Consider the following 27,960-nt stretch of genomic DNA (forward strand, 5'->3'; position numbering starts at 1 on the left):
CCCATGCTAGCAGCTCGTAGTGTACGGTTAGTGGTGTGTGGAGGGGTGATAGGCCTATGGGTCTGATGAGAGCTCTGCCCAACAGTGTCACCCAGCCTGCCCAGAAAAAGTGCCCACTGACACAGAAGAACACATTTGTCACCTGAGAAACGTGTCGGGGGGAGAGGCAGACATCCACATGGGTGTGAGTGTGCAAGCATGCACCCGCATCCCCAGGTCTCTGCAGTCTGTTGGGGCATCTGTGAGAAGCGAGCATCTCTGCCCAAGCCTGCCTGGAGGGTTAAGCATGGAGGATTCTGTGGCCTGAAGGGTGCATGTGATGGCTGTGGTTTTTTTCCATGACGGGAAATGACAGGTCATTTTCATAAGTCTTAAAAGGTCATGGGGACAGAGTCCATAAGTATATCCTTTTGAAGGCTCACTCTTTTCTAGGGTGTCCCTGCAGCTGTTAACCGTCCCTGCTTGATTAAAGTTTCCAACACCCCAGCCCCCTCTCCCAGACAGTGAGAGTGGTGTGTGCTGGTGACTCCCTGGGGGCCTCAGGGTCCTGTGAGAGTGAGTGGGAGTGCATAGAGCAGCTGGTGGTGGGAGTGAGGGGGCGTGGTCAGGGTACTGGTACCTGTGGTGCACAGGGCATGGGGTGTAGGGACAGCGTGTGTGTAAATCAATTGCAGGAACACTTGCAGGAATTCTGTAAACTGGAGATAATGTCCCAGTTTTCAGAACCCATGTGCAACAGGGCCTGGATGCCAGGTAAAATGCCAAAACCAATCTTCAAATGAGTATGTGCTCAAAAAAGGAATCAATGGGCATGCTGCCTAACTCGACCCTTGGGGAGGCTTTAGGAGGGAGGGTCCCAAATGGTACTGCATGAGCTAAACTGCATGCCCACAATGCCTTGGATGTCTTAGGCCAGCCGGTCTGTGTTTCTGTCCTCTTTAGCTCTTTTGGTGATGGATACACATCTCCTTATGACACTCTGCATTCCCTCAGTCCTAGACCATCGTGTGGCCTTCTTTGGTGAAGAAGATATGAGAGCAGAGTACGTCTCCTTCCCCATGTGTGCCACATGGGGTCTTTGCAATATTGACATGTACATTTCCTTTCGAGGCTGGACATCAGAAAGGACAGCTGTAACTCTGAGCTACACCTCACCTACCCAAATGTCAGGAATGCCTGGGGGCTTCTCAGAGCTGAGGGGCCGGTGCTGTACATTTCAGCGTTTCCAGAATCATAATTTCATCTGAGATCCTAGAGGACAAACACCAAAGCCCATTTCTTGCCCTCTCCTGACCCCTCCATGCTTATTTCAGGGAGTGGTTCTACAGTAAACAAGAGGAGGGAGCCCAGCTATGAGGGCTTCGGGAAAGAATGTGCTGTATGGAAAGGGGCTCATCTAGGGACTTCCGTGGTGATCCAGTGGCTAAGACTCTGCACTCCTGATGCAGGAGACCCAGGTTCGATCCCTGCTCACGGAACTAGATCCCTCATGCCGCAACTAATACCTGGTGCAGCGAAGTAAATTTTTTTTTTTTTTTTAAAAAAAGGGGCTCATCTGTATAAACTTTCGTGAAGTCCAGCCAACATCAGGAAGTCAAGGAAGTCTCCTGAGACTCTGAAAGTCAGGTTCTGTCCATCATCATTACCTTAACCCACTGACTGACTCCAGGAGGTCCTAATCTACAGATAGCATGTGACAGGCAGAAAAATGGCCTCCCCCAAATGTTCACAATCTAATCCTCAGAACCGGTGGACAGGATAGGTTACTTTACCTGATAAAATTGTTAACGTGATTAAGTTAAGGACCTTTAGATGGGGAAATCATCCTGTTTTATCCCGGGAGACCAATCTAATCACAAGTCTTTGGAAGGATGAAGCTTTCAGGGCCATGGGAAGAAAGAGATTCAACCATGGAAGGAGGGGCAGAGAGATATGACATGAGAAGAACTCCACCTGCAGATGCTGGCTCTGGAGCTAGAGGGAGGGAACCACGACCTGATGAACTCAGGCAGCCTCTAGAAGCTGGGAGAGGCGAAGGAACACATCCTCAGCTAGAGCCCCCAGAAAGGAACCAGCCCTGCTGACATCTTGACTTTAATCCAGTGAAATATGTGTCAGACCTCTTACCAACAGAACTGTAAGATAAGAAACTTGTATTTTGTAAGCCGCTAAATTTGTGGTAATTTGTGATGGCAGCAAGAGATAAGTTTCCTGAACTGTGGAGGAAGCATGATGTAATGGAAAGAACATGGCATAGATAAAGAAGCCAGCCCTGCCACAGTGTGTGACTTAGGGCAAGTCACAATTTCCTATCTGTAAAATATGGAATTTTCTAGATGATATCTGACATCACTCAAGGGGTTCATGGCTGGAGATATAGTAGGTGTTAATTTTAGCAAAAGCATCGCTAAAAGTCTGTTGAAATAGCTTCAGAGTCAGGAGGGAGGACTGTGGGCCATCTGACAGCACTATTAAGGGGATTCGTGCAGCTCTTTGATCACTGAAGGCAGAGTGCCAATAGGTCTCCAGTGAGTGCCCTAGGCCTCTGCTTGGCCCTGTCTTGAATGGTGACACAGAAAGCACATTCATATATGCTGATGGCACAGAGCTCTGAAGAAAAGCAAATAGGGCTTCCCTGGTGGCGCAGTGGTTGAGAGTCCGCCTGCCGATGCAGGGGACACGGGTTCATGCCCCGGTCCGGGAGGATCCCACATGCCGCGGAGCGGCTGGGCCTGTGAGCCATGGCCGCTGAGCCTGCGCGTCCAGAGCCTGTGCTCTGCAACGGGAGAAGCCACAGCAGTGAGAGGCCCGCGTACCGCAAAAAAAAAAAAAAAAAAAGAAAGAAAAGCAAATACACCAAAAGGCAAACTCATGATTCAAACATTGCAGCAGAGCAAAATGATGGCTCCAACCACAGACTGAAATATAATAAAGATAAATAAAACAGCTAGAATCTGTTGAAAAATGAAACTTGGGGCTCAAAAAATAAATTACATAAGCATAGGTTGGAGGCAGTCCTGGCTTAAAAATAGTTTATGTATACATGTCTGAGGGGAGAGACAGTTGTCAGTTGTTCTGGAGCTAGAAGGATCTTAGTTTGACCCACTTATTTTACAAATTAGGAAACTACACTCAGTGGGCTATAAGTTCATTATGAATTAACCGTATGACTAGGAGGATTGGTGACACAAGGCTGTCCCATAGGACTACAGCTTCTTTACCAAATATGCCAAACACTGTGCCAGCCACACCTACAGCCCCTTCTAAGGGGGGCCAAACCCCTGCTGATGAGGTAGCCCTAGACCCCCAGAATTGTGTTATGTGACCTCCAACCCCTCTGACCTCAGCTGACTGAGATAACCAAGTGGACAGCAAACTCAAGGCTGGCCTGTTCAGAGACCAGCCAGTGGCCTCTGGGGTGGCCTGGCCTGGAAATCAGAGAGGATGTGAGCTTATCAAATTTTCGTTCTCAGGAATTTCAGTGGGAGAACATGGAGATGAGCACTTAGGTAGCAGTGGGAGCAGAAGCGAAAGGATGCAGAGAGAGAGTCCATGTGGTGCCCAGAGCCTCCCACGCTTAGCAGTTGTGCCTGGCTCCAACCCTCTCACACACTTGGGGCAGGGGGATTATCCCGGCAGGTAAGCCAGCCTGACCATCACAGGGAGATGGGGTTGCTGCTACCTATCGCGAGCAGGGGGAGCGGGCCTGCACGCAGGAGAGTTGTGGGCACCCCTTGGTGCTTCGTGCCCAGTGATACGTTATCCACAAATGGGCAAGGATGACCACCCCAGCCTGAAAAGGACACAGTTGTCGGAGCTCCGACCCCTTGGAAATGAAGGTCTGGGTTACCGACCAGACAAGCCATCTAGACCAGCATCAAGTGCTGCTTGAGAGCGAGGGGGAGTCTAGAATGGATGGAGAGAAGGAAGAATCTCCGCTGCAGCCTTAGCACCAGCTACAGTAGTGTAGCTTATCCCACTAACCCTCCTAGTGTAAGGTTTTCTTCCTCTCTTTCCTCCTCCACTTTTAAGAAATTGTGACCTTGGAGAAGCAGTGACAGCGTGACCTAAGGAGGGGCATGAGTGGATCTGAGTGATGCAGGCAGAAGCACGCAGAGCCTCAGCCATCCCTGTCCCCCTGGTCTTTCCACTTGGTGTGCTTCAGCCTGGCTTCCAACTGCCAGCATCTTTGCAGCTTTTCTTTGGCAGGCAGTGAGAAAGTGCTGGAAATCAGTACCTCGCACCAGAGCAGCTCAACCGATGACTGGTGGGAACTGGTGTACCCCCTAGCAACCTCACCCTGGGGGGCTAACTGAGGGCACATGGTCTACACTGGCTCTCAGCGTTTCCCAATGGCTTTGAGCCCCAGTTTTCCACCATGGATGTAAAGTGGTACCTCCTTATTACTTTAAATTGCATGTCCCTGACTCCTAGTGAATTTGAACATACTTTCATGTTTGTTAACCAGTTGGATTTGCTCTTCTATTGATGTTAGATCCTTTGTATTCTTTTTCTCCCCCCAGAATTTTATTTTGAAAATTCGAAGCCTAGAGGAAACTTGGAAGAATAATACAATGAATACTTATATGTCCTTCATCTAGTATGCCAGTCAAGACTCAAACTGTTCTCACCACATAAAAGAAATGACAATTATGTGACATGATAGAGGTGTTAGCTAACCATGGTGGTAAGCATAATGCAGCATATAAATGTATCACATCAACACATTGTACACCTTACACTTACACAATGTTATTATATCTCAATAAAAAATGGGGCAGAGAAGTAGACCATTAGGGTATGTGTACACACATACATACACGCACATAATTTTTTTTCAATTCAGAGATTTGTTACAGGAAATTGCCCTTACCCAATTAATGCACTTATAAGAACTAGTTAAACGGTCTCTGAAAGGTCATTATCTTTGCTTCTGATGCTGGAGTTTGGAGTCTGCAGGGCAGGCAGCTGGGGAGGCAAGGCGAATGGAAAGTGGGAGGGCAGGGATAAGCCAGACCCATGAAGACAGCTTGGAAGCCCAGTCAGTCTCTTACTACCTCCAGCTATGATGCTGTGAGTGTTCTACAAGAGAAGCTGTGCCCTCCCCCACCAGGTGCCACTGCTCTGGAACAAAAGCCCAGCTGGTACACAGTCCCAGCCCAGCTTCCACTCTCAGTAAGGACGGCCTCCTGTTCCAGGACCATTTCTTATTATATCATCCTTTCTCCAATGAATTGAATTGCCATGTTCCCTTATACACAAACACCTAGTTTGGGATTCCTGTTTACCTATTGATTCCCTTTTACTTATTGATTTAAGTGGTCTTAGAGCACGTTCTGATGTTTGGTAAGGCAAATTTCTCTTTTTCTTTTAAAATATTTGTCCTTGACTCTTCTTTGAGATACAAATTGGAACTATCTTAATGGTATACTTTAATTTTGGAAGAATTGACATTTTTTTCTGATATTTTATGTTCCCTTCCAAGGGAAGGGAAGAGGGAGGGTTGAGGGAGTTCCCCAGTGATCTGGTGGTTAGGATTCAGCACTTTCACCGCCAAAGAGATGGTTGCATTTTCTGTTTGTCCCACTTTTGCTTTGTATCTTTTAATTATATTGTATAACTTTCTTCACATGAGTACATATGAAGTCATTTTTTTTTTTTTTTTTTTTTTTGCTGTACGTGGGCCTCTCACTGTTGTGGCCTCTCCCGTTGCGGAGCACAGGCTCCGGACGCGCAGGCTCAGCGGCCATGGCTCACGGGCCCAGCCGCTCCGCGGCATGTGGGATCTTCCCGGACTGGGGTACGAACCCGTGTCCCCTGCATCGGCAGGCGGACTCTCAACCACTGCACCACCTGGGAAGCTCTCTTGTTTGTCCTACTTTTGCTTTGTATCTTTTAATTATATTGTATAACTTTCTTCATATGAGTACATATGAAGTCAATTCTTGACTAAATTTACATACTATAAAACTTCCAGTCATAAAAAAAAAATGTCCTGGGAATGTAATGTACAGCATGGTGACTACAGTTAATAATATTGTATTGTATATTTAAAAGTTACAGACTTCCCTGATGGCACAGTGCTTAATAATCCGCCTGCCAATGCAAAGGACAGGGGTTCAAGCCCTGGTCGGGTAAGATCCCACATGCCATGGAGCAACTAAGCCTGTGCGCCACAACTACTGAGCCCTCATGCCACAACTACTGAAGCCCACGCGCCTAGAGCCCATGCTCCGCAACAAGAAAAGCCACCACAATGAGAAGCCCGTGCACTGCAACGAAGAGTAGCCCCCTCTCACCACAACTAGCGAAAGCCCGTGCAACGAAGACCCAATGCAGCCAAAAATAAATAAATAAATTTATTAAAAAACAAGTTACTAAGAGAGTAGTTTTTTAAAATTAATTTTTATTGGAGTACAGTTGATTTACAATAGTTTCTGCTGTACAGCAAAGTGAATCAGTTATGCATATACATATATACACTCTTTTTTAGATTCTAGTCCCATATAGGTCATTACATAGTATTGAGTAGAGGTCCCTGTGTTATACAGAGGTTCTTATTAACAGAGTAGATCTTAAAGGTTCTCATCACAAGAAAAAAAAAATGTAACTATGTGCAGTGATGGATGTTAACTAGAGGTACTGTGGTAATCATTTCTCAATATATACAAATATCGAGTCATATTGTACACCTGAAACTAATATGATGTTATATGTCAATTATATCTCAATTTTTAAAAACTTTACATATTATACCATAGTGGTTACAAGGGTAGTCTCAGTGCCAGCTGCCAGGATTCAAATCTGAACACTTAACATGTTACCAGCCAGTGATCTGGGGTAAATCAATTAATCTCTCTGTTTCTCAGTGTTCTTTTCTGTAAAATAAGAATGATAATAGTAATTGATCTCAAGAGGGTGTTGTGAGGATTGCTTAGAAGAGTGCATGGCATTATGGTGACTATAATTGTTATTATCCAAGAATTTTATAATTTTATAACTGAATTGAATATTTCCCCATTTTCAATTTGAAAAGATGCTTATTGCTAGAATAGGAAAAAAGCAATTTGTTTTCATTATATTTATCTTGTATCCAGTCAACTTTCCAAACTGTATTGCCTTTTTACTAGTTTTTTTTTTTACTAGTCTGGAATTTTTTGATAATATAATCATATCAGCAAAAAAAAAGCTTTATAATTTCTCAGATAATCATAACAATTCATTCTTTTGTCTTACTGCATTTGATAAAACTTTCAAGATATGTTAAACAATGAGGGTAATAACAGGCTACATTTCTGTCTACATTTTTATTTTAATAAAGTGATTTTAGTGTTTCACTATTAAGAACAGTACTTGCTATTTAGTAAAAAGTCTGATATATTTAAGCAGTATCCTTTTTTACTTAGAGTTTTTATTAGGAACAGTATTAAGTTATGCTGGCTCTATGTATTAAATATGGGAGCTTTTCTTCTTTTTCTATGACAAGTTTAAATGGCATGGAAATTACCCTTATTGAATGTTAGATAAAGCTCAGCTGTGGCACCAACTGAACGCAGTCTTTTCCAAAAATAGATCCCTAATTACCTTTCTATTCTAGTTTTTTCTAAGATCAGTTGAACCATTCAACCTTTCCTCTTTCTTTTGGGTCAATTTTGGTAATTTATATTTTTCCCGAAATGTATCCATTTCCTCTAAATTTTCAAACTGTTTGCTGAGTAATTTTAAGTTGCACTTTTTAATAATTCTTTAATTCTCTCTTCTAACTGTAATAATGTTTTTTTTCTCATAACTAATGTTTTCTATTTTTACTCTCTCTTTTTTTCTCCTCGCTTGGGCTTGCAAGAAGTTTTTCTATTTTATTAGCACTTTTAAAGAACTTTTTAAAAATTTGTGCTTCTTAGTATTTTTGTTTGTTTCCATTCATTCATGTCAGCTTTTGTTATTTCCTGATTACTTTTGGTTTCTTTCCTTGCTATTTTTCTAATTTTTTGAAATAACTATCCCCTTTATTTTACCTCTCTTTTTAAAAGCTTGCTATCTTTATGGTATTTCAGGGATATAATATATTATATGATACAGGGTAATTGAGATGGTTTCTGGTATTACACTATTTTTTCATTCAGCATTTAAATTTTGCGAACACAGTAATTTTGTCATTTTTTAAAACCAGCTTTACTGTATTGCAATTTATATATATATTAAGTTTTTTTACATACATTAAATTTTATCAATTTTAAATTACAATCCTATGAGTTTTGCTAAATGTATTTGGTCATGTAACCACCACCACAGTCAAGATACAGAAGATTCCCAGCACCCCAAAAGTTCTCTCCTACTGCTTTCTAAGCAGTCCTCACACCAGTTTCAGCCTGAAACTTAAATTCCGTTTGTTGGATATCAGCATTACCACTGTTTTCTGTTTATCTGCCTAGTATCCCTTTCCCACATCTTTATTTTGAAAGTTTCTTCATCACTTTAAGTGTGTTTCTTTTAAATAATATGGACCAGAATTTGATTTATAACCGAGTCTGACAGACTTTTAATGGAAGAATTCAGTCCACTCATGTTTACTGTAATGAGTGATGTATTTGATTTATTTCCATCTTACTTGTTTTTAAATTTAACATTGTTGTGAATTCTTCTTTTCTTTGCCTTTGCTGGATTGAATGAATGGCCGTTCGTCCCATTTCCCCCCTTGTTATTTGGAGTTCATCATTCTACTAATAGTTACTATCCTTTGCCCTGCTCTCTATATAGGCACACATGACTCTCCTAGTGTGTGAACCCAGAACAGCTATTTCCATCCTACTCGATTTATCTTCTACTTCCTCTACACCCGAATAAGATATGGTCTTTAGTTGATTTTCACTACCCCTCCCTCTCTCTTTCATCCTCCCAACCCCTTGCCACTTAAGTGCTAGAACACTTACCTTCCCCTTATCTCCACTACCTGATTCCAGAGTTTTATTGAGATAATTTAGTCATTATTAGAATTTCCCTCACGGTGTGTTCCATCTGTTCCAAGCATCCTTATTTAGCATTTTTATTACACGTTATAAATACATAGAGATATAGATATAAATACATAGATCATGGTTCGTTGCTCCCCACTGCTTTCTTTCCTCTTCTCTTCATCTTCCCCTATCTTGAAGTCTCTGTTCTGATTCATTTGTTGTTTCATTAGAGTCTTCTCTTAAAAGTATTTCTCAGATGAGCTACTGAGTGATTATTGCAAATCTTCAAAGATCTTTCTTTCTTTCTTGGCTCGTTCTGGGTTGCAGGCCTTTTCTCTCATTAACTCAAATTCAGTTCTGCTGTCTTTTAACTTCCACGGTAGCAGATAAGAAGAAAGAACTTTCATTCTCCCTGGATATGTGTAAGATTTCTCATATCCTTAGAGCTTAGGAATTTTAACCTGTATGTGGCTAAGTGTGTGGTTTTTTTCTTCTAGCTTTATTGAGATATAATTGACATACAGCACTCATAAGTTTAAGGTGTACAGCATCAAGATTTGATTTACATACATCATGAAATGATTATTACAATAAGTTTAGTGAACATTCATCATCTCATATGGATATAAAATTAAAGAAATAGAAAAACATGTTTTTCCTGTAATAGGAACTCAGGATTACTCTCTTCACAACTTTCATATATAACGTGCAGCAGTGTTAGTTATAGTTATCATGCTGTACATGACATCCCTAGTATTTATCTTATAACTGGAAGTTTGTGCCTTTCGACTGCCTTCATAAGTGTGTGTGTTTTCCTACCAATCCAGTCTGTAACTTGAGTCTTTCTTCAGCTCAGGGAAATTTCATCTATTATTTAACTATGACCACTCCTCTCCTGTTCCTTTTTCTCCAGGAACTCATAGAATTTGCAGTTAAGTCTCCTGGGTCTGTTCCAATTTCCATCTTTCACCACATGATTTGCATCTGCATATTTTTGTTCCATGCTTTGAGATATTTCATCTATTTGATTTTCTAGACCTGTTTTTGAGTTTTATCAGTGACTATCCTCTCCTTTGATTTATCTATGGACATTTTTAGTTCTGATATCACATTTTCACGTTCAGGAAAATCCTTTGTGTTTGGGCTTCACACATATCTCCTCCAGGCTCTCGTTTTTTCAGTCAGAGGTTCATCTGTTTCCTCCAGCAGGTCTCTCTGCCCTCTGGTTTGTTTGCATTCTCCCAGCCTCAAGGGCTGAGAAAGTCAATCCACCATGAATTTTTTGGAGAGTCAGGGAAACTCAGTAAAGCCATTCATTGTTCTTGGGAAGCAGGCTGTTTCTGGTACTTGCTGCCTTCCTGAAGGTCTTTGCTCTTGGCTCTGAGACTGTTCTCCAGAAACTTGTCTGCAGGGAATTCTCTCAGCCAGGAGTTCAGCAGAGCCCACGTAAAGCTCATCACCTAGGGATTTCCCTGGTGGTGCAGTGGTTAAGAATCCGCCTGCCAATGCAGGGGACACAGGTTCGAGCCCTGGTCAGGGAAGATCCCACATGCCGTGGGGCAACTATGCCCGAGCGCCACAACTACTGAGCCTGTGCTCTAGAGCCCGTGCTCCCCAACAAGAGAAGCCACTGCAAGGAAAAGTCCATGCACCGCAACGAAGAGTGGTCCTCACTTCCTCAACTAGAGAAAGCCCGCGTGCAGCAATGAAGACCCAACGCAGCCAAAAATAAATAAATAAATTTTTTTAAAAAAGTTCATCACCTATAGCTGGGAGCTTTTGGGGGTGTGTGGAAGCTTCTATAGGGTGGCCACATGCCCAGAATCCCCTTGCTCTGGGTAGTCTAGGTATTATTGACAGATATAGTGATATTCACCAAAAGACTTAAAAACAGAAGCCATTAATAGTAGGTGCCTCTGGGAACTACAACCTTTTACTTTGCTTTTTCCCCCTCTTCTAGGATTTCTCAACTTTGGCACTTTTAACTTTTGTGGCCAGAAATTCTTTGTTGAGATTGGCTGATCTGTGTGTTTAGCGGCATCCCTGGCCTCTACCCACTATAGACCAATAGCACTCCCTCTCCAACTGTGACAGCCAAAAATGTCTCCGGATATTGCCAAATAAACCTTGGAGGGTACAGTCACTTCTGGTTGAGAACCACTATTGTATACCCTTCAGATTTATTTGATTTTTTATCATGTGCTCACACTATTCCTATAATTAAACATTTAACTGAGGTTATGAGACAGAGGAGGAAATACAAAGCTGTTGTGAGGAAACAGAAGCATGAAGTAGAGAATATACATTAAGGGACGCTGATGCAAATTAGCAGAGTGGGAAGAAATTGGGAAATAAATAAAAGAGGCAGAGACGGAGAATCTGAGTCACAGGACTGGAGGAGCAGGAGTGTGAAGACCCACATCCTCCTGTCCCAAGGTCCCCAGTGATGCCAAGATCTGAGATCCAATAACAGTCTGCACAGGCCCAGTCAGATCACAGCCACTGTTCTGGGATTCCCATTCCATCCAGTCTCTTAATTACCCCAGGTTTCCTTACAATAAATACCCCTTTACTTAAGCTAGGCTAAATGAGTGTATTGATTATCAGCAAAGTCCCTGTAGATTTAGTGCCCAATAAAGAGATGGCTCCCCACTGTTGCTGCCAGTATTATATTCCCTTCTTAGCACCACACTTTAAGAGAGATTCTGGTCAAGTGAAACAATGGGAAGGATGAGTAGGCTGCAAATATGGTCTATAAAAGAACTGTAAAAGGAACTTTAGAAAGCTCTTCCTGGGAGGAAGGGGGGAAAAAAGGCTTAGGCCATCCAGCAAGGCTGGCTTCCAATTCCTCCAGGGCTGTCATGTACAGGAGGAAGAAGACTGATTGTATGCCTGTAGCTTAGGAGGCAGAATTGGTGAAAAGTAACATGCAAGCAGATTTTGCTCCCCCCGCCAAAAAAAAAAAGTCTCAATAAGAAAGATAGGAAAGCAGCATTTGGTAAGGTAGTGAGCTCCGAATCTCTGGGAGTGTTTAAGAAGAAGCTCACAGTGTGGTTCCTGCAGTGGGTATAAGTTTGGGTCAGATCTGTCAGCCTCCTTCCAGCTATACAATGCTATAGAAATGTAAAAGCTTGGCAAGAGGCTAGGTTAACTCACAGAGTATGCAGAAATCTCTTAGGGTCAAATGGCATGATAGCACATTCAAGTATTAAATCAGAGGAGGGTGGCTGGTGGAGGAGTTGAGCAATGAGGTTTAGCATCTTCAGCTGGCCTTGGTCAGCTGGTCTTTCCCCACAGAATTAGTCAGAACTCGTAGTTGGAAGAGTTAGAAAATCTAACTTAGTCTGACTTAAGCAAAGAAGGAACTGTATTAGCTTACATAACCAAAAACTTCAGTAGGCGGGTCTAGCTCTGGGCATGGCTGGATTCAAGGTTTCAGATGAAGTCATTAAGATTTGGTCTCTCTCCGTGTCCCAGCTTTGTTTCCCTCCTTTGTAGACAAAACCAGCTTGTAAGTTTAGAGTTATCTTGACAGTGCAGAGCAAGGTCAACGTTGGAGGGGCCTTGCCTGAAGGGCCTTCGAGGCCCTCCCCCACCTATAAGTAATTCCTTAAGAACTTCCTATCATTAAGCCTTTGACGACCCAAAGACCCTGCCTGTTTGCTTCTTGAGCCTTGAGCGTAACCCTGTTCTCCCAGCCGGAATCTCAGGAAGAGGGGGAACGCGGGGCCACACCCCCACCCCCGCGGGCCCTGGTGGCTTCCCCTAAGGATTCGCCCCTGGGAATTTGCCGAGGACAGGGCTCTCCTTCTGGCTGGAAACAGACACCAGTGAGGGAAGGTAGGCTGCTAGGGAAAGCACCTGGAGCTGTGGAAGGGGCGAGAACTACCAGGTATTTCGTGAGGCGAGTTGATCAGCTAGCGAGATGTGGCAAGGGTGTCTGAGGCGGATCTGGCTACCCCGACTTATTTCCTAGACTCAGGGATCAATTAGTAAGTTGCCACAGTCCTGGCGTTCAGTCCTGGGGGCCTAAGCTAGGGCACGAGCCTCGGTGATAGGCGAGATAAGACGGTAAGAAAAACCGTTCGGGAACTGGAAGGAGAACAAAGTTCAAATAGCACCCAGCTTCAGACAGAGTGAGTCCGGTAGGTTCCGCGAACGGGGGAGGCGGCAGCTCTGAGAGCTACACGGCCAGTGCTTCGAGAAGTCCCGAGAGACATTCGGGGTCAGCCCCGCACGGTCTGGACTACAACTCCCAGCATGCTGTGGGCAGGGCAGCATTACGTCTGCGCAGAGGTGGTGGCGAGGCCGCGTCGCACCAGGCGGGGGCGCTCAGGCCTTGGTTCGGGCGCCGCGGAACCCCGCGGGGAGAGGGAGATCGCGGAGCGTAGGTCGGCTTCCTAGCTTGGCGGCGTTTAAGACCTCGGCTGCGGCTCCCGGCTCGTCCCAGGAGGTTGGCGGGACCCCAACCCTTGCTTCTTCCAAGGTCAGGGCGTCACGTCTCCCAGGCCGCGGACACGTTGAGCCGTCTTTAGCGCAGCAGCCCTCAGAACCCCACATCCCGCTGCCCGCGGTTCCCTGCATCCGGTGCCCGCCCCCAAAGCCATCTTCCCTCCCACACGGTCCCAGCTGCCTGCCGTTAACCGCGGCCGGGGCCTCTTCTGGGGAGGCCCAGGTTGGGGGTCCTCAGAGGTCCAGGAACCCTGGGGCATTTGGGTTATTGTGTGTGCGTGGAGAGGCGTGTCACCCTTCTCATTGGGACCACCAGGCTGGTCTCAGGCTCAAGGTTCCCTTCTCTGTGATTTTCTCTGGGACTCTAAGTAGGAAGGAGAGAAGTTTGGAAGTAAAAGCCTCAGCTTCCCCTTTTTTTCTGCTCAAACCTCAGTAGGGTCTGTCAAGAGAGCTACAGAGGCTGGAGGGGAAAATGGCCCAGACCTCAGGCTGTGGGTGATGGCCCTGGGGAAAGTAGGTCAGAGGGTGGGAAACTTGCAGACCGCAGGTGATGGGAGTGGGGAGGCTCTGTGTGCAAATCCTGGGGACGTTCCCGCAGCAGCTGGGCTCCGGCCTCCACCCGTAGCACCCACCCCTGCATCACTGATGCTGCGGCCCTTCTTGGCCCCTCTTTCCCAGGTAGACGCTCCCAGAAGTGTTCTGTGCAGAGAGCAGAGGTCACCGCCCCACCATGTGGGGCCTGTTGCAGGTGTGTGGCTTTCTAGGTGAAATCTAAACACTTTTTCAGAAGTTTTATTTAAAAACTTGGGCACATAACAGAGATGGCAGGATGGAGACTGGTATTCTGCCAGGGTTCTCAAGTCAGAGACCATGCTTGGGTTTCTCAGGTCACTGAGCCCCAGGACCCCTCCTGAGGAGGATGCCCATCTGTGTCCTCTCAGACTCTTACCCCCTCCCCCCCCCCCACTTCTTGTGTCTGAGGAGACACTGTGGTGTCAGGGATAGACTAAGAGGCAGCCAGAGTGGGGAGGATCTGGTTAAGCTCTGGAAGGAGGAGTGAGAACCTGGGAGTTTGGGGGTTGAGAGGAATAGATAGAGGGAAAAAACCGGTGGAGAGGGGGCCACTGCCTTTGCTTCCTCCACCCTCAAGAAACGGGGGGCCTGCCATTCCTCTGATGTCTCCCTCACAGCTCAGATAGGAAGTTCGGGGAGCATAACTCCTGTGACTGAGCAATGGCTGCCTGTCTTTAGGGGGTGGTTGGGAAACAGTCATGCCCCAGACAGGGTAACCCTGGCAACAGAGGAGGCAGGGGAGTTGTATGCCCCACTGTGCCAGGCCCTCTGTCTCAGCTGGGTGCAGGCTGGCTGTTGGCGTAGGCCTGGTCTGGAAAGGAAGCCCGGGCTCTGCGGGTCTGGGCACACACTGAGGCGTAGAGCTCCGGCTCGGGGCTCGAGGCCTGGGGCTTTGGCTCAGAGTCCAGCACTACCTCCGAGTACTTGATGGGGCTTCCAGGGCTGGGGATCCGGCCCTGAGGAGGCCGCAGCTGCAGGCTGGTATAGCACATCACCTCCTCTGCAGCCTGGAGATGCAAGGCTGTTAGAAGTTCACTGGACCCTTGAAAAATCCCCCACTACCTTTCCTCCCCTCTTCTTCAGCCACAACTGACTCACCCTGGCAGGGCCTCCAGGTGTTGGATTCTGTTGGTCTGGCCCCGGTTCTTGAGACAGTCGTCCTAGGACAGGGAACAGGAATCTGGTCACTTCTTGTTCCTCCCCCTGCACCCTGGCCACTGTGCCACTACCCTCTGAAAGCTTCCTACCTGTCTGTAGATAATGCAGGTTCCCGTACAGAGGGACCTCTTCCGCAGACTCTCCAGGCCTGCAACACAGAGTTTAGGGGATGAGAGGGTGCTTGTTGGTAAGGGGGAACTCTCGATCAACCCATCTCTATTGCCCCCCACTCACCGTCCCTGTCCCGGATGGTTCCTGCTCCAGCCACTAGTCCATTGGAATAAGTGCACAGCCAGTGAGATGAGAAGCAACAGCGTCACAGCCCCTAAGAGGGCCCATAGTCCCCAGGCCTTGGTCACGGAGGGGATTCCTGTAGATGTGAGAGGATGGGGGTGGGGGGGGGTGTGTGTTACTGCCCAGCCTAACCCTCCAGGTCCCAGCAGGTGGGACATGGAGCCACGTGACCCCTCCCCCTGCCCCTGCCCCGCCCATCTCACCAGGCACTAGCAGATCCGTGTAGTTGTCACTTCTGCTCAGACCTGCTGTTACAGAAGCCAGATTTGCAGGCATCCTGCCCTGAGCCAAGGGGTCAGCCTGATTTATGGCCCAACACAGCTGCGGCAGCCCCCTTTACTCCCACCCCTCCCTGGGCCTGGCCCCCACGGCTCAGCACCTCCAATACGGATGGTGGCAAAGTTACTGGTTTCCGGGGAGGAAGGGGGCGGGGAGGGATGAGTGAAAGAACAAAGACACCACCCTGTGCCTGCACCTGCACTACCCAGCAGATCCTGGGCTTCCGCCCCCACCCCCATCTCTCCCCTGTACCCTGTAGCAACTTCGGCCAGAGAAGAGGCAGGCCTGAGTTTACTGAGCCACTGGGCAGGTGAGCTCATGAAGACCCCAAGGCGGGCAGAAGTGGCATGAGGTGGGAGCGACAAGACAAGGAAGCCAGGCCTTAGGACAGAGATTCCTTTCTGCCACAGGGTGTATGCCTTTTCTCTCCAACTCTGAGTCCCATGACAGAGAACAGAGAACGTATTCCTCAGTGAGCATGTTTTGAAGTGAAATGTGATGAGGGGGCCCCCTGGTACTTACAGTCCCACTACACCCTAAGGCTGACCCGAGGGGCATGTGTTAAGATGACCTTTGTCGTTGTTATTATTATTGGTATAATAGCTTGGGGGCTAGAGGAAGCTTGATTCCCTCCCCCTGGTCCACTTCATCCAAACTGTCCCTAGGAGCTGTCAAGCTCAAAAGTTAGCTGATTCAGATCCTTCATAGTTCTTAACATGTACACCCTCAAATGTTTTACATCAAACACTGAAAAGGGTTTACTTCCCCAGATCTTGATTTTTCAATGTCCTTCACCAATAAAGGCAGTCAGGGTGTCATGGAGAAATGCTTGGCTCTGGGTCCACTCTCAGGAAAGAAGTAGAATGAAAGCTCATATCTGACAGCAGTGATGTACTTGAAAACTAATTAGGACCCAGAAGGATGCAGAGGCAGGGTGAAGGGCTCTACTGGCACATTGCAGCACACTCAAAAAGGACCTCAAAAAGGAAGATATTGGGTTACACACATTGGATGGAGGAAAAGAATTCATGAACGCAAGGGTGCCTTTAAAAACACAGGAGCGGGAGGCGGGGAAGGAAAGGTCTTCTTTAGAGAAGATGCCAGCTGTGAAGTGTAGTTGTGCAGAATTAGAGAACCACCATCTGCTACCCACAATGCCATCACTGAGCCAGCAAGAATCCTCACGGGTGGTCAAAGCCTTTGTTAAGGAACAGGATACCAGAGACAGACCACTTGTGATGATGACAGGGAAAGGGACCTTTATCGTGACATTCGCAGACGCCTCTTGAACCAAGTGCCCAAAGTGATGTTCTGTATCCCTAATGGGATGCAGTGGGAGGAACTCTACATTGCCCATGTGATGTCCTGGACAAAAATGTTCAATGGGAATCAAATTATGAAGAAACAATTAGGCAAATCTAGAATGGGGGACACTCCACCAGACAAGTGACCTTAAGCTTTCCTGAAAGTCAATATCATGAAAGACAGAGATGGGGAGGGACAGGAGCAGTGTTCTAGATTGAAGATGAGTGGGGGCTGATGGATGTTTTCATTGCTTTGGTGATGCTTGTGCTTTCATGCATTATACATATGTCAGCAATCATGAAATTGTGCACCTTTGTTTGTACTTTATTGTTTGTCAGTTATACCTCAATAGATGTACTTTTTAAAAGAGAATTTTTTTCTAGGTTAAAAAAGCCTGAAGCTAAATGACAGTGTATGAACATTAATTGAGATTTATATTTGGAAAATAAATTTAAAGATGGCTTTAAAAAAAAAGTTAGCTGAATTAGAGCAACCTCTGCCCCAGATCTGTCCTGGGAAACAGCCCTGTGTTTGCACTTGTTTGCTTCAGGGAGCAGCAGAGTACCTGCCCTGCCCAGAAACAGCCCAACCACATGGGAGGCTGTTGATGTGGGAAGAGGGATTTAAGTTCCAAATATAAACCTTAGACCCAGAGGTCAGAGATCTGTTTTGTCTGGCCCATACAATGTTTTTTAAAAATTTAAAATCATTGCAGTAATGTGCCAAGGATGGGGTTGGCAGGAGAGATCCTGCCCCTCCAGGCAGTAAGAGGGTATTGTCTGTAGAGAATTTAAAAACAAAACTGACTAAAAATCAGTGTCCTTTTTTATTATCACCAAGTTTCAGCAATTCTAAAAAATGTCAGTGATAACATAATCCTTTCTCAAAAATATTTTGTAGATCTACATTCTAAATTGTTGTAGTTACTGATGAGTTTTAATACTACTATATAAGCTTCAAATTAGCACATTTATATTACTTATCCTTTAGAAGTTTTCTAATTCACGACTTCCCTGGCAGTCCAGTGGTTAAGACTCCATGCTTCCACTGCAGGGGATGAGGGTTCCATCCCTGGTCAGGGGAATTAAGATCCTGCCTGCGGTGTGGCGCGGCCAGAAAAAAAAAAAAAACTATTATAATCTACATGGAAGTTAATCTGTAGAACGCCCAGTTATACAACTGGCTCCTGACACAAACAGGTTCATCTTACATGTGTTTATAGCCAGAATTAGTTCTTAACCATTTGGAGTTATTCTTTGGTTTGGGCACAATTTCTGTCTCCTATGATATTACACAGTCCTGCATTTAACCAGTAGATTTACAATGAACAATGGTAGCACAGTGATTAAAAAGTCAAATAAAATGACGTTGAGTTACTTTAATTCTGTCATTCTAGGTGACCACTTAGTTTTTATTTGTATTGAAAATTTCTGGAATTTACTGACAAATGGAATTTTAATGAATCTTTGCCAAACATCTTTATGTTTAAGACTTTCTTTTCCTATTTGTATGTCTGTTGCTTCATGTGAAAGAAACTTTTTTGATATGAAAATTAGTAAAAAGCATTCTTTAATCAACTATGCGTGGAGATTGACAAATCTAGCTATATTCTCTATTAAATAGGAATATGCAAAAATTACTTTTGACGAATTTGCAGAAGTTAACTTTAAAAAAGAAATTAGAGTTATCCATTACTCAGATAGGTTAAATGTAAGTATAAGTTTTTTGCCCCTTTCTCAAAAAATAACAATAATGTAACTAAGAAATATTAACCCATTACCCTTTCTTGTTCTGTAATGTATATTTAATTTTAACTATTTTTTTATATTGTCAAGATTGTATCTACAGAGTTCAATAAAAGAAATAATTCACTGTTTGAATTTCTGGCCCTTATTAGTTTCTTTTCTGGACCCTATTGTTTCATTTCCTGATTATTACTGAAAATAATTTTGTTATATAGAAGAGGAGACTTTAAAAATCTCTCAGGTGTCAAATATGCTTAGTCTGCCACTGATTCCTCGTCAACATTTAAAAACTGGAGATTTCCAAATTTTGAAATCCCGATTTGTTGATCTATTGGAAAAAAATCAGAAGACCTGGCAATAGTGGACCCAAATTCCCTAAAGGCAACAATCAGCTGGGGCCCATTTATCCTATTACACCTGGCCTGAACCACTTATTTACATTGATTATGTCAACTGGCTTAGAGTCGAGGTTTGGACTACTCTGCTCTGCAGCCCAGGCTGCCTCTGGGTGGTCGGCTAGTCAAATAGGAGAGGCAGGATTCTAGCCCAGGCAGAGATCAAATTTTATCGTGTTACCATGCTACACGATAAATGGTGGATATTACAGGCACTTGCCAGATGGAAAGGGTGGGGAAGAGGCAGCCGTTGCACGAAATGGGAATTGCATAAAAATGATACAGTGATGTATTAGGCCACAGGAGGAACAAGTAGTTAAGGGGAGGATTAAGGAGTAGCTCAGGGGTAACTTGCTACTTTCTATAAGGGTACAAAAGTAGCCGCCGTACTGAGAATGAGCCCCGTGTGGTTGGTGCGCATGATGGCGCACTGCCTGCGTAACTATAGAAGTAGACGGATGACACCCCCAGCAACACGCCGCTCGGCTCCCCCATCAGCTGCGGGGATCGCTTCTTGGCGGGCTTAACTGTGAGAAGCAGGGAAGGTCTAACGTACATGCGCACGCGGCACTCTCTGCCAGAAGTCCGGGGACTTTCCCCTAGGCGCAAGTAAGGAACTAGTCCCCCGTTCGTAGCCTAGGAAACAGGCCTTCAGCACGAGCTACGTCGTAAGTGGCGCGCTGTAACCTTTTATAGCTCCACGGGGAAATTTATTTTACGGTTAGGGTGAGGAAATTGGTGGCGTGCCAAATAAAAACCACTTCCAGTTATAATCTTCTAAGACTGTACGCTTCTGGAGACATCCTGGCTAACAGAACACCTATATAGAGGTAAGAAATGAGCTAATTTCTTAAATGAACTAAGCTGGACCCACAGTGCTATGCAAATAGGCCTGGCCCCGCCCACACACTAGGTGGGCGTGACCTTCCTGGGAAGCCCGGAGCTGAACGGGCTCGGGAGCGCTAGGGTGCGTCCGACCTACGCCGGCGCCGCCTCGGTTCTCGTGGTGTCTTCCTGCAATGGCGAGCGTGGTGTCGCTCGCGGGTTCGCTGGGGCTGCTACTTGTGTCAGCGCTGCCCGAGGTGCTCGGAGACCGCACCAGCCCCGACCGCCGGGCACACCCAGGTACCAGCGAGGGCAGCTGGAGGGAGGCTGGGACTGCCCACAGGCCCCAAACCCCAGCTGTACTGACCGCTTCTGCCCTCCTCTTCAGGGGACGCCGCCCAGGTCGGCCCTGGGGCCACGGAAACCCGGCGGCAGCCGCCGCCGCCACCGCCCAAGAACCAGCGCGAGCGGGCCTGGGCCGGGGCGCTGCCCTTGGGGGCGCTGTACACCGCAGCCGCCGTGGCTTTTGTGCTATACAAGTGTTTACAGGTGCGGGACGACCAGGGGTGGGGATGCCCCGAGCCTGAATCTCCCAGGGGGACGCTATGGTACCAAGAAGAAGACACATTTTCCCTTCAGTCTGTAAAATGACAAGAGTTCCCTGGCTTTCTAAAATTATGGGGTTATTTTGAGCATCCAGCGTGGTAGTGGATATGAAGGGCCCTTGGTAAATTGTAAATAAATAATGATCATCACATTTAATCCTCCCAACAATCCAGTGAAAAGGTTTAGTCACTTGCTCAAGACCACCCAGAGCTAGTAACTGGTGGAGCTGGGATTTGAACCCAGCAAATGTCCATACTACAGTAAGTGCAGTTCCCGGTGAGATTCCAACCTTGGCACGAGCAGTTGATTACTGTAGCCAAAGTGCTTTTAGAGTTCGAGGTAACAAGCAGTCTCAAGTTCTCCTTGGGAAGGAGGCCCTGCAATGTGAACTGACAGTATATTGTGGTGGATTGAAACTGTTGAAATGGAAAGTAGTACCTCCCAGGGCTCTCTCCCTTTAGCCCTGGCCCTATCACTTACTTGCATTGGAATATAGAGGTCTGAGCCAATTTGGAGATGATATGAAAACTAGAAGGGATGGCTAATCGTGATCCAGAATAGACTTGACAGGCTAGAATGAGGGACTGAATATAATGATGAAATTTGACAAGGATAGATAATAAATTCTCTTCTTGGACCCAAGTATAGTACGAAAGAAACGTAATTTGGCCGCAGTTTATTATTTGACAGAGTTCAGTTGTGTGATGTGATAACCCACTTCCCAAATCAATGCTAGGAAGGAGGTATTGTGCTTTATCTTCGGATCAGAACACTCCTGGAGAATTTTACTATCTTGAGGGCACTGTTTTAAGAGCAGTACATGCTCTTAAAACAAACCAGAGTAAAGCAACCAGAGAAAACCGTGTCAAATGAGCACTGACTGCAAAAGATTGGCACTATGAAACCAGAGAAGACAGGGGGTATGACCAATTTCTTCAAATTCCTGAGGGGCTATCACGTTGAAAAGATATGATTTTGGAAGGCTCTGATCAGTACCATGAAAAGAAGATGCACACAGGACAGTTTCTGGCTTTGTGTATAAACTAACAACCAGAACTTTATCAAACTGATGACAGCTGCTCCTTCCTGGAAGTGTTTCAGTAGACTAAACAACCACGTGCGGGGCATACTGACATGTTGCTTCCTTTCCTGGGTGAGGAGCTGGACGAGTTGTGATTGTGATTCTCTGAGGTAAAAACCCACTAGTTTTGTCTACCTGAAATTGTCCTCCTCCTCCTTCTGGCTTTGGAGACTGAGGTTATTTATTTACTTATTTTTTTGTAAATTTATTTATTTTATTTTGGCTGCATTGGGTCTTCGTTACTGTACGTGGGCTTTCTCTGGTTGCAACAAGCGGGGGCTGCTCTTTGCTGAGGTGTGCGGGCTTCTCACTGCAGTGGCTTCTCTTGTTGAAGAGCACAGGCTCTAGGTGTGCAAGTTTCAGTAGTTGTGGCACGTGGGCTCAGTAGTTGTGGCTCACAGGCTCTAGAGCGCAGGCTCAGTAGTTGTGGCGCACAGGCCCAGTTGCTCCGTGGCATGTGGGACCTTCCCGGACCAGGGCTCGAACCCGTGTCCCCTGCACTGGCAGGCGGATTCCTAACCACTGCACCACACAGGGAAGCCCCAAGACTGAGGTTATTGAGAACCTCATTGCCCTTGCCTTTTTCCACAGCAGGGGAAAGATGAGGCTACTTTTCTCCAAGAGGAGGCAGGCAAGAAGGATTCACTGCAGTCAGGTGGGTTTTGCAGAAATCTGTACTTGGGGGGGGATTAAGGGACAGCAGAAGGTTGGTAACCATTGCTCTCCTCTTCTCCCTTACCCCCAGAGCAACAGCTGGCCAAGCTGACACAACAGCTGGCCCAGACAGAACAACACCTGAACAGTCTGATGGCCCAGCTGGAGCCCCTTTTTGAGCGGTAAGCAGAGCAATGACCCTGTGGCCAGGGGAACTTGTGGTAGGTGGGAGAGGTGGGCACAGAGATTGGGCAGCCTCTGAGTGGACATATCTGCAGTGTGACTACCCTGGCTGGAGCCCAGCAGGAGCTTTTGCACATGAAGCTACAGGCCATCCACCAGCTGCTACGAGAGAGCAAACCAAACAAGGGTGTGGAGGTTCCAGAACCAGGTACAGGGTTGGGAGGTGAGAGTCTGGTGGAGGTAGAGACAAAGCCTCTCAGACTGGAACATGCCTGATCTTCCTCTTCACAGAGGCCAGCACACCCTTTCCTGAGGACTTATCTATAGAGGAGGACGAGGAAGAGGCTGGTGACAGTCAGGCCTGGGAGGAGCCCCTAAACTGGAGCACAGGGACGAGGAACCTAGCTACTCCCAGGGAAATGGAGCAGGGGCTAAGGAGAAGATGCCGGAAGGCTGCAGCAAAGGGCCCCAGTCACAGCCCCCACCGGGAAGGAGGGACAACAGCTGACAGTTTAGTAAAACAGAGTCTGTTCTTGTGACTGGATGATCCTGTGTGCTTTTTCCATTCCAGCTGGTCACACACACACACACACACACCCATACTAGGTGCCTAAAAACAACTGGGCCTTCTTGAAAAGCTTCCCTTATTAGGACATAAAGAGGCTGTCTTCCAGTGCAGGAGCTGAGAAGACAGAGGGAGCTCCAGTCCTTCTCTTTGTATTCCTGAGGCCACCGTCATGCCAGCCTTCAGGGCACAGAAACCCCTTTTCTCATATTGCATAGCTGAGATAAAAAGCCTTCTCCAAAAAAGAAAAAACTTTACTAAAATCCTGTGGGAAAATAAATTATAGAAACTACATACAACATAAAAATAGCTGGTTCAGCTGAGGTTCAGTTGGGTCAGGTTTGGTGTCCGGATTCTCAAGAGCTGGTCAAATGACATGGCGTGTCTTGGTCTCACGCAAACACAGAATGACCCTTCTCAAACCGTGAAGAGTCTGTGTTTTGTTAGTACTGAAGAAGATTCCTTTGTACTCCCGACTCTGAGGTATCCTGGACTCGAATTTGTAAGATTCCTCTAGTTCTTCTGGCTGCTGTGGAGAGAAGATAGTTCAGGCACTGGCACGAGCACTCTTATTCTGACAAAACCACCAAGGGTGTTGGATGGAGGAGTGGGGTGAGGGGTGCGAGTGAGTTCCACATGTGAGAGAGGCCCCAAACTGCTGCCTCCAGCTCGTGGGCCTCACCACAGCGCTCTTCTGAAGGAAAATAACTTACCTGCTGGCCAAAGTCAGACTGCGGTACCAGTGCGACAGCTCCTCCTGGTCTGTGGACATAAGCAGTAGCTTCTCGTGGGGAAAGGACAGCTAGGGAGAGACCACCTCTTAGCACATGGCTCAGAAATGTCCAGCCTTAAGCTAAAGGCCCTGCTGTTTCCATTGAGGTAATTTAGGGCTGAAGTGAGAACCAGGTATGAACCCCAAGCCCTACTATGCTCTCAATGTAGGTGGCTCAGTTCCTGTGAGGGGGGTCCAGGCCTAGGAGATGAATGGTGCACAGGCCCTTGAGGTATATTTTGGGCCTCTCCTAGCTCACCTAGGGCTCTCGCCTGTTACTTACGCTGAGCAGTCCACCACAGGGGCCTCCTGAGTGGCCAAAGACCCTGTGGAGTTGACACTCAGCCATGGGGTAGAGGGCCTGGCAAGCAAAGGTGCCACTCTGCAGCAGATGCAATGGAGGTCGAGGCTTGGCCATGAGGAGTGCATCAGAGAAGAGAAAGAACATTCGGGGCCGAGGCTCCCCTCGGGGAGGCACCACCAGCAGCCAACCCTGGCGTAGGAACCAGCGACCTGGGGGATGGGAGAGCTGTTATTCTGGTGCAGCTTCAGGACCGTGATGCAAGGAATAGAAGGAAAGGGAGGCTGAGGAAATGGGGGGTATGTGCTGGCAAAAGAGAGGATGGGGGTAGGAAAAGGGCAGCTTGAGGATTGAGGGGAAGCACACAGACTACCTGAGATAAGCCCCTTTGCCTGCCGTCCACTGAGCAGAGCCTGGACACGCTGGAGGTGCTGGTCATTCTTCTGTTTCTGACTGATGGTGTGGACTCTCTGGGCAGTATCACTTATCCGCCGGGCAGCCCCTGGAATAATATTCCATGCCCCACTCCCAACACAACTTTGACTTTGGGTGAATGGTGGTGGTGAAAGACAGGCTATTCCAGAGAGGACCAGGGTCAGAGTCTAACTTCTTGAAGAGTATGTAGGGCAATAGGAACATTGTATACAAGTCATTGGAAGATAGGGGCATATCAGACATTGTTGGAGGTCAGAACCAGAAATGGATACAAGAGGAGCAGTCTCCAAGGACTGCTGTGGAGGAGCAAGAACATACTTGTGAGCTGTTCATGGTCAGGGCTGTTGGGACCTGTGTTTTCAGCCAAAGCAATGGCAAGATTCTCATACCTGGAATTAGACAGTTGGAAGTTATGAGGGGAAGTAGAGCTGGGCAAAATTTCCTCTGCCTGACACACAGATCACCCCCTGTACAAACTTCAGTTGCAAAGCCAGGAAAGACCTGCTTGTGGCTATTTTATCCCCCTCTTTCATCTGAGACTCAGAAGCTGGGTTCACACCACATGGCCCTCTTCCATTCCACACTGAAGAGTCAGAGGGGCAGAATGACCAAGGTTCAGGAGGCCAGATCCCAAGGTGAAAGTTAATCAACTTAAGGAGGATGCTACAGACAACTAAGTTCTTGACTCATCCGCAGGGACAAATTCTAAGCTAGGCGAGCCTTTCATCTCCAGAAACCCTGTTGCTAGCCTTATTACAGGCCCCTCACTTCAGTGTAAGTTCCACGATCCCAGCTAAGGGCCTGAGGCTGCACAGCCCAGGTACTCCAGTGGGTTCACATTTACTCTTGCAAAGTTTTTGGGAGCAATTTGTCCCAGGAGAGACACAGTGGGACAAATCCCATGGAATCCCACAAAGCTGAGAGCAGCAATCATACAGACTTAGAATTCTAAGAGAAGTTGGCTGAGTCAGGGTGAGTTCACTCACTGCTGGAGCCTCTGCAGAGGCAGAGGGAGCAGGTCCTGGAGCTGAAGGCCCGCAAACTCAGGGCGACCTTCCTGAAGTCGCACAAACCTCCGGAAACGTTTGTTCTTCTTTAATTGCTCCTAGAGTGACAGGGAAAGAGTTGGCAGCAAGGAGAGAAGCCTCTCCTACTATTGTATTCTTCGGGGTACACATCCCCAGCCCTCAGGAAGCTGTGTGCTCCTGAGAGAACCCCGTCTCCCTACAGGGAACTTAGTACAGAGCTGGACACCCACAGGGCTCTATAAATGCAGGAACAGTATAAATGAAGTTTGGGTCTGCAGATGAAGAGGCAATGTATGGAGGAAGAGGGGAAGGAGGACTTGAGGTCATCTTCAGGTTACCTGCAGGGTGGTCCGGGACCTCTCAGCGTTGGCAGCAAATTGGGTGTAGAGCTCCAGGTGGGGGCAGAAGCCCTCCAGCCCCTGTCCCCAGCGCCCTCCTTCGAGGTAGGGAAGCAGCTCTCTGCGTAGGTCAGGACAATAAAAGAGCAGCCCAAGAACTACTCAAGCACCACCTCTTTTAATTCTCCTACCCCTGCCCCGGAGGTAGTGCTATTACCCCATTTTACGGGTGGAGAATTGGGGCAGATTAAGGCACTGGGCCAAGACCACAAGTGAGGTAACTGGCAGACTCCGAATGGGAACCGGGGTCGCTCCGACTCTGAGCTCCGTGCACTGCCAGAGGCCAGAGCTCTCCCTCCTTCTCTCTTCCCACGCCCCTTCTACTCACTGGCTGGCGCCGTAAATGAGCTCCCAGGGCCCAAACAGGGCCTGGCGCTCTGGTGGTCGCAGGGTGCCCTTGGCTCTCAGAATCCCCACGAAGTACTGCGGAAGGAGAGAATACCGGTATGCAGTCCGCAGAAACATGAAGCCAGTGCCAAGGCGCCGCTAGAAACTGTGTAAGTCGGCCTGAGGTCCCTACGTGCAGGCGTCCAGGTCAGGACCCACGGTACCCCAGTCAGGGTCACCGACCTCGTAGGGGCCCTCTCACACCCTGGGGTCCCCGCCCCTACGGGAGGGTGTGCGGGCCCCGCACCGTGGCCACCAGCCCCAGCTGTTCCTGGTAGCGCCGCTCGGTCTCCAGCAGCTCCCGGGCAGTGCAGGCGCGTTTCCGCTCCCAACGGGCACGCTGCTCTTGCACCGGGCACCGTACGCTGGGGCCCGGGCTCCCCATGCCGGACTGAAGGGTCGGCACTTCCAGCCGCAGCCCGCGGGAGATTCAAATCCCAACGGCTCAGAGGGCGGGGCCGTGGGGGCGTGGCCTTGGAGGGGAGCGCGCCCTCTGGCGCCTAGAGGCTGCGCGCAGGACGGAGCATGCGCAGCTGCCAGCTGAACCGCATCAGGTCACCGCCAGGGCGGCGCTGCCGGTGTGCGGCACCTTTCGGGGCAGGGCAGGTTGGGGCAAGTGGGTGGCCCTCCTTTGAGCAGCGCTAAGTTGGGGCAGCAGCGTGGACTTTGAGTCAGGAGAGTTGGGGGTTTAGACACGGGCAGGGTCGCAGTGCCCCACCTGTAGAATTAAGATTCTGTCCTGGGCCCATGCCAGACACTGGGGTCCAGTTGTCCCCAATGCTTTTATTACTAGGAATCCTCACGGGTCACCAGGTTTTGAATATTTTGGCCCCCGGAAAAGTTGATAGGCTTTAAGTCACTAACTTGCTTTCTCTTTCCATACTGATCCAAAACCTGATAGCCAGTTAGCTTCCGGTCAGCAAGTGTCAATAACTAACATGGTGGGTCGGAATTGCTGTAATTCTGGCCAAAAGCTTAGAGTTGATGAGTCTGTGTTATCTAGTCCAGGGATAAAATGTACCCGGTTTTCTTTACTTAGTTAGGTCTTTTTGAAAACTGGCAATAGCCTTGGAGGGTAAATTAGCAGTGCCATTTTGTCAGTATGCATGAGATATCTTAAAATGTGCCTACTCTTCTAACCCAGCAATTCCACTTCTAGGAATGCATCCTAAAAAATAGATATGTGGACAAAAACATATGTACTAGGATGGGTGGCAAGATGTTGTAACAACAGAAAACTGGAAATCACAAATGCCCAATGGTAGAGAATTGGCTGGGAAAATTATGGTAGAGCCATTTGAAGAATAATATGAAAGCATTAATGATGTAAAAAAGCTATCAATATGGGAAAACACATAGTATATTGCTGAGAGAAAAAAAGCAGGCCGTAAAACTGTGTACAATATGATCTTATTTAGGAAGTATAACATATCTATGACTGGAAGGATAAACAATCAAAAGGTGATTGTGGCTTTTATCTCTGGGTGATGGGATCAAAGATAATTCATTCAACAAATATTTATTACACACCAAATCTGTTCCAGGCACTGGCCCACTGAGGGGGTGAATG

The 27,960-nt window shown here is 47.2% G+C and overlaps 3 protein-coding genes across 3 annotated transcripts; 1 reads left to right on the forward strand and 2 right to left on the reverse strand.

The window, feature by feature from the left end:
- Positions 1-14,752: 14,752 nt before the first annotated feature.
- On the reverse strand, positions 14,753-19,713 carry SIT1 (signaling threshold regulating transmembrane adaptor 1). The gene is given in 7 exon segments (XM_065879912.1): positions 14,753-14,986; positions 15,078-15,139; positions 15,227-15,285; positions 15,372-15,507; positions 15,635-15,749; positions 15,752-15,810; positions 19,587-19,713. Coding segments are annotated over 7 exon segments (792 nt in total).
- Positions 19,714-20,130: 417 nt separating this feature from the next.
- CCDC107 (coiled-coil domain containing 107) lies at positions 20,131-23,043 on the forward strand. The gene is made up of 6 exons (XM_065879531.1): positions 20,131-20,280; positions 20,369-20,529; positions 22,259-22,322; positions 22,413-22,503; positions 22,600-22,712; positions 22,796-23,043. The coding sequence occupies exons 1-6, from the start codon at positions 20,175-20,177 to the stop codon at positions 23,041-23,043; spliced, it is 783 nt and encodes a 260-aa protein (XP_065735603.1). The 5' UTR covers positions 20,131-20,174.
- Positions 23,044-23,377: 334 nt separating this feature from the next.
- On the reverse strand, positions 23,378-26,816 carry ARHGEF39 (Rho guanine nucleotide exchange factor 39). The gene is made up of 9 exons (XM_065879303.1): positions 26,638-26,816; positions 26,332-26,426; positions 25,944-26,064; positions 25,564-25,682; positions 24,896-24,966; positions 24,516-24,644; positions 24,125-24,354; positions 23,783-23,871; positions 23,378-23,598 (listed from the first exon to the last, which is right to left on the reverse strand). Exons 1-9 carry the CDS (start codon positions 26,773-26,775, stop codon positions 23,583-23,585), a joined length of 1,008 nt encoding a protein of 335 aa, XP_065735375.1. The 5' UTR covers positions 26,776-26,816; the 3' UTR covers positions 23,378-23,582.
- Positions 26,817-27,960: the final 1,144 nt, after the last annotated feature.

Source organism: Phocoena phocoena, chromosome 6 (assembly GCF_963924675.1).
Source record: "Phocoena phocoena chromosome 6, mPhoPho1.1, whole genome shotgun sequence".
Classification (NCBI taxonomy): Eukaryota; Metazoa; Chordata; class Mammalia; order Artiodactyla; family Phocoenidae; genus Phocoena; species Phocoena phocoena.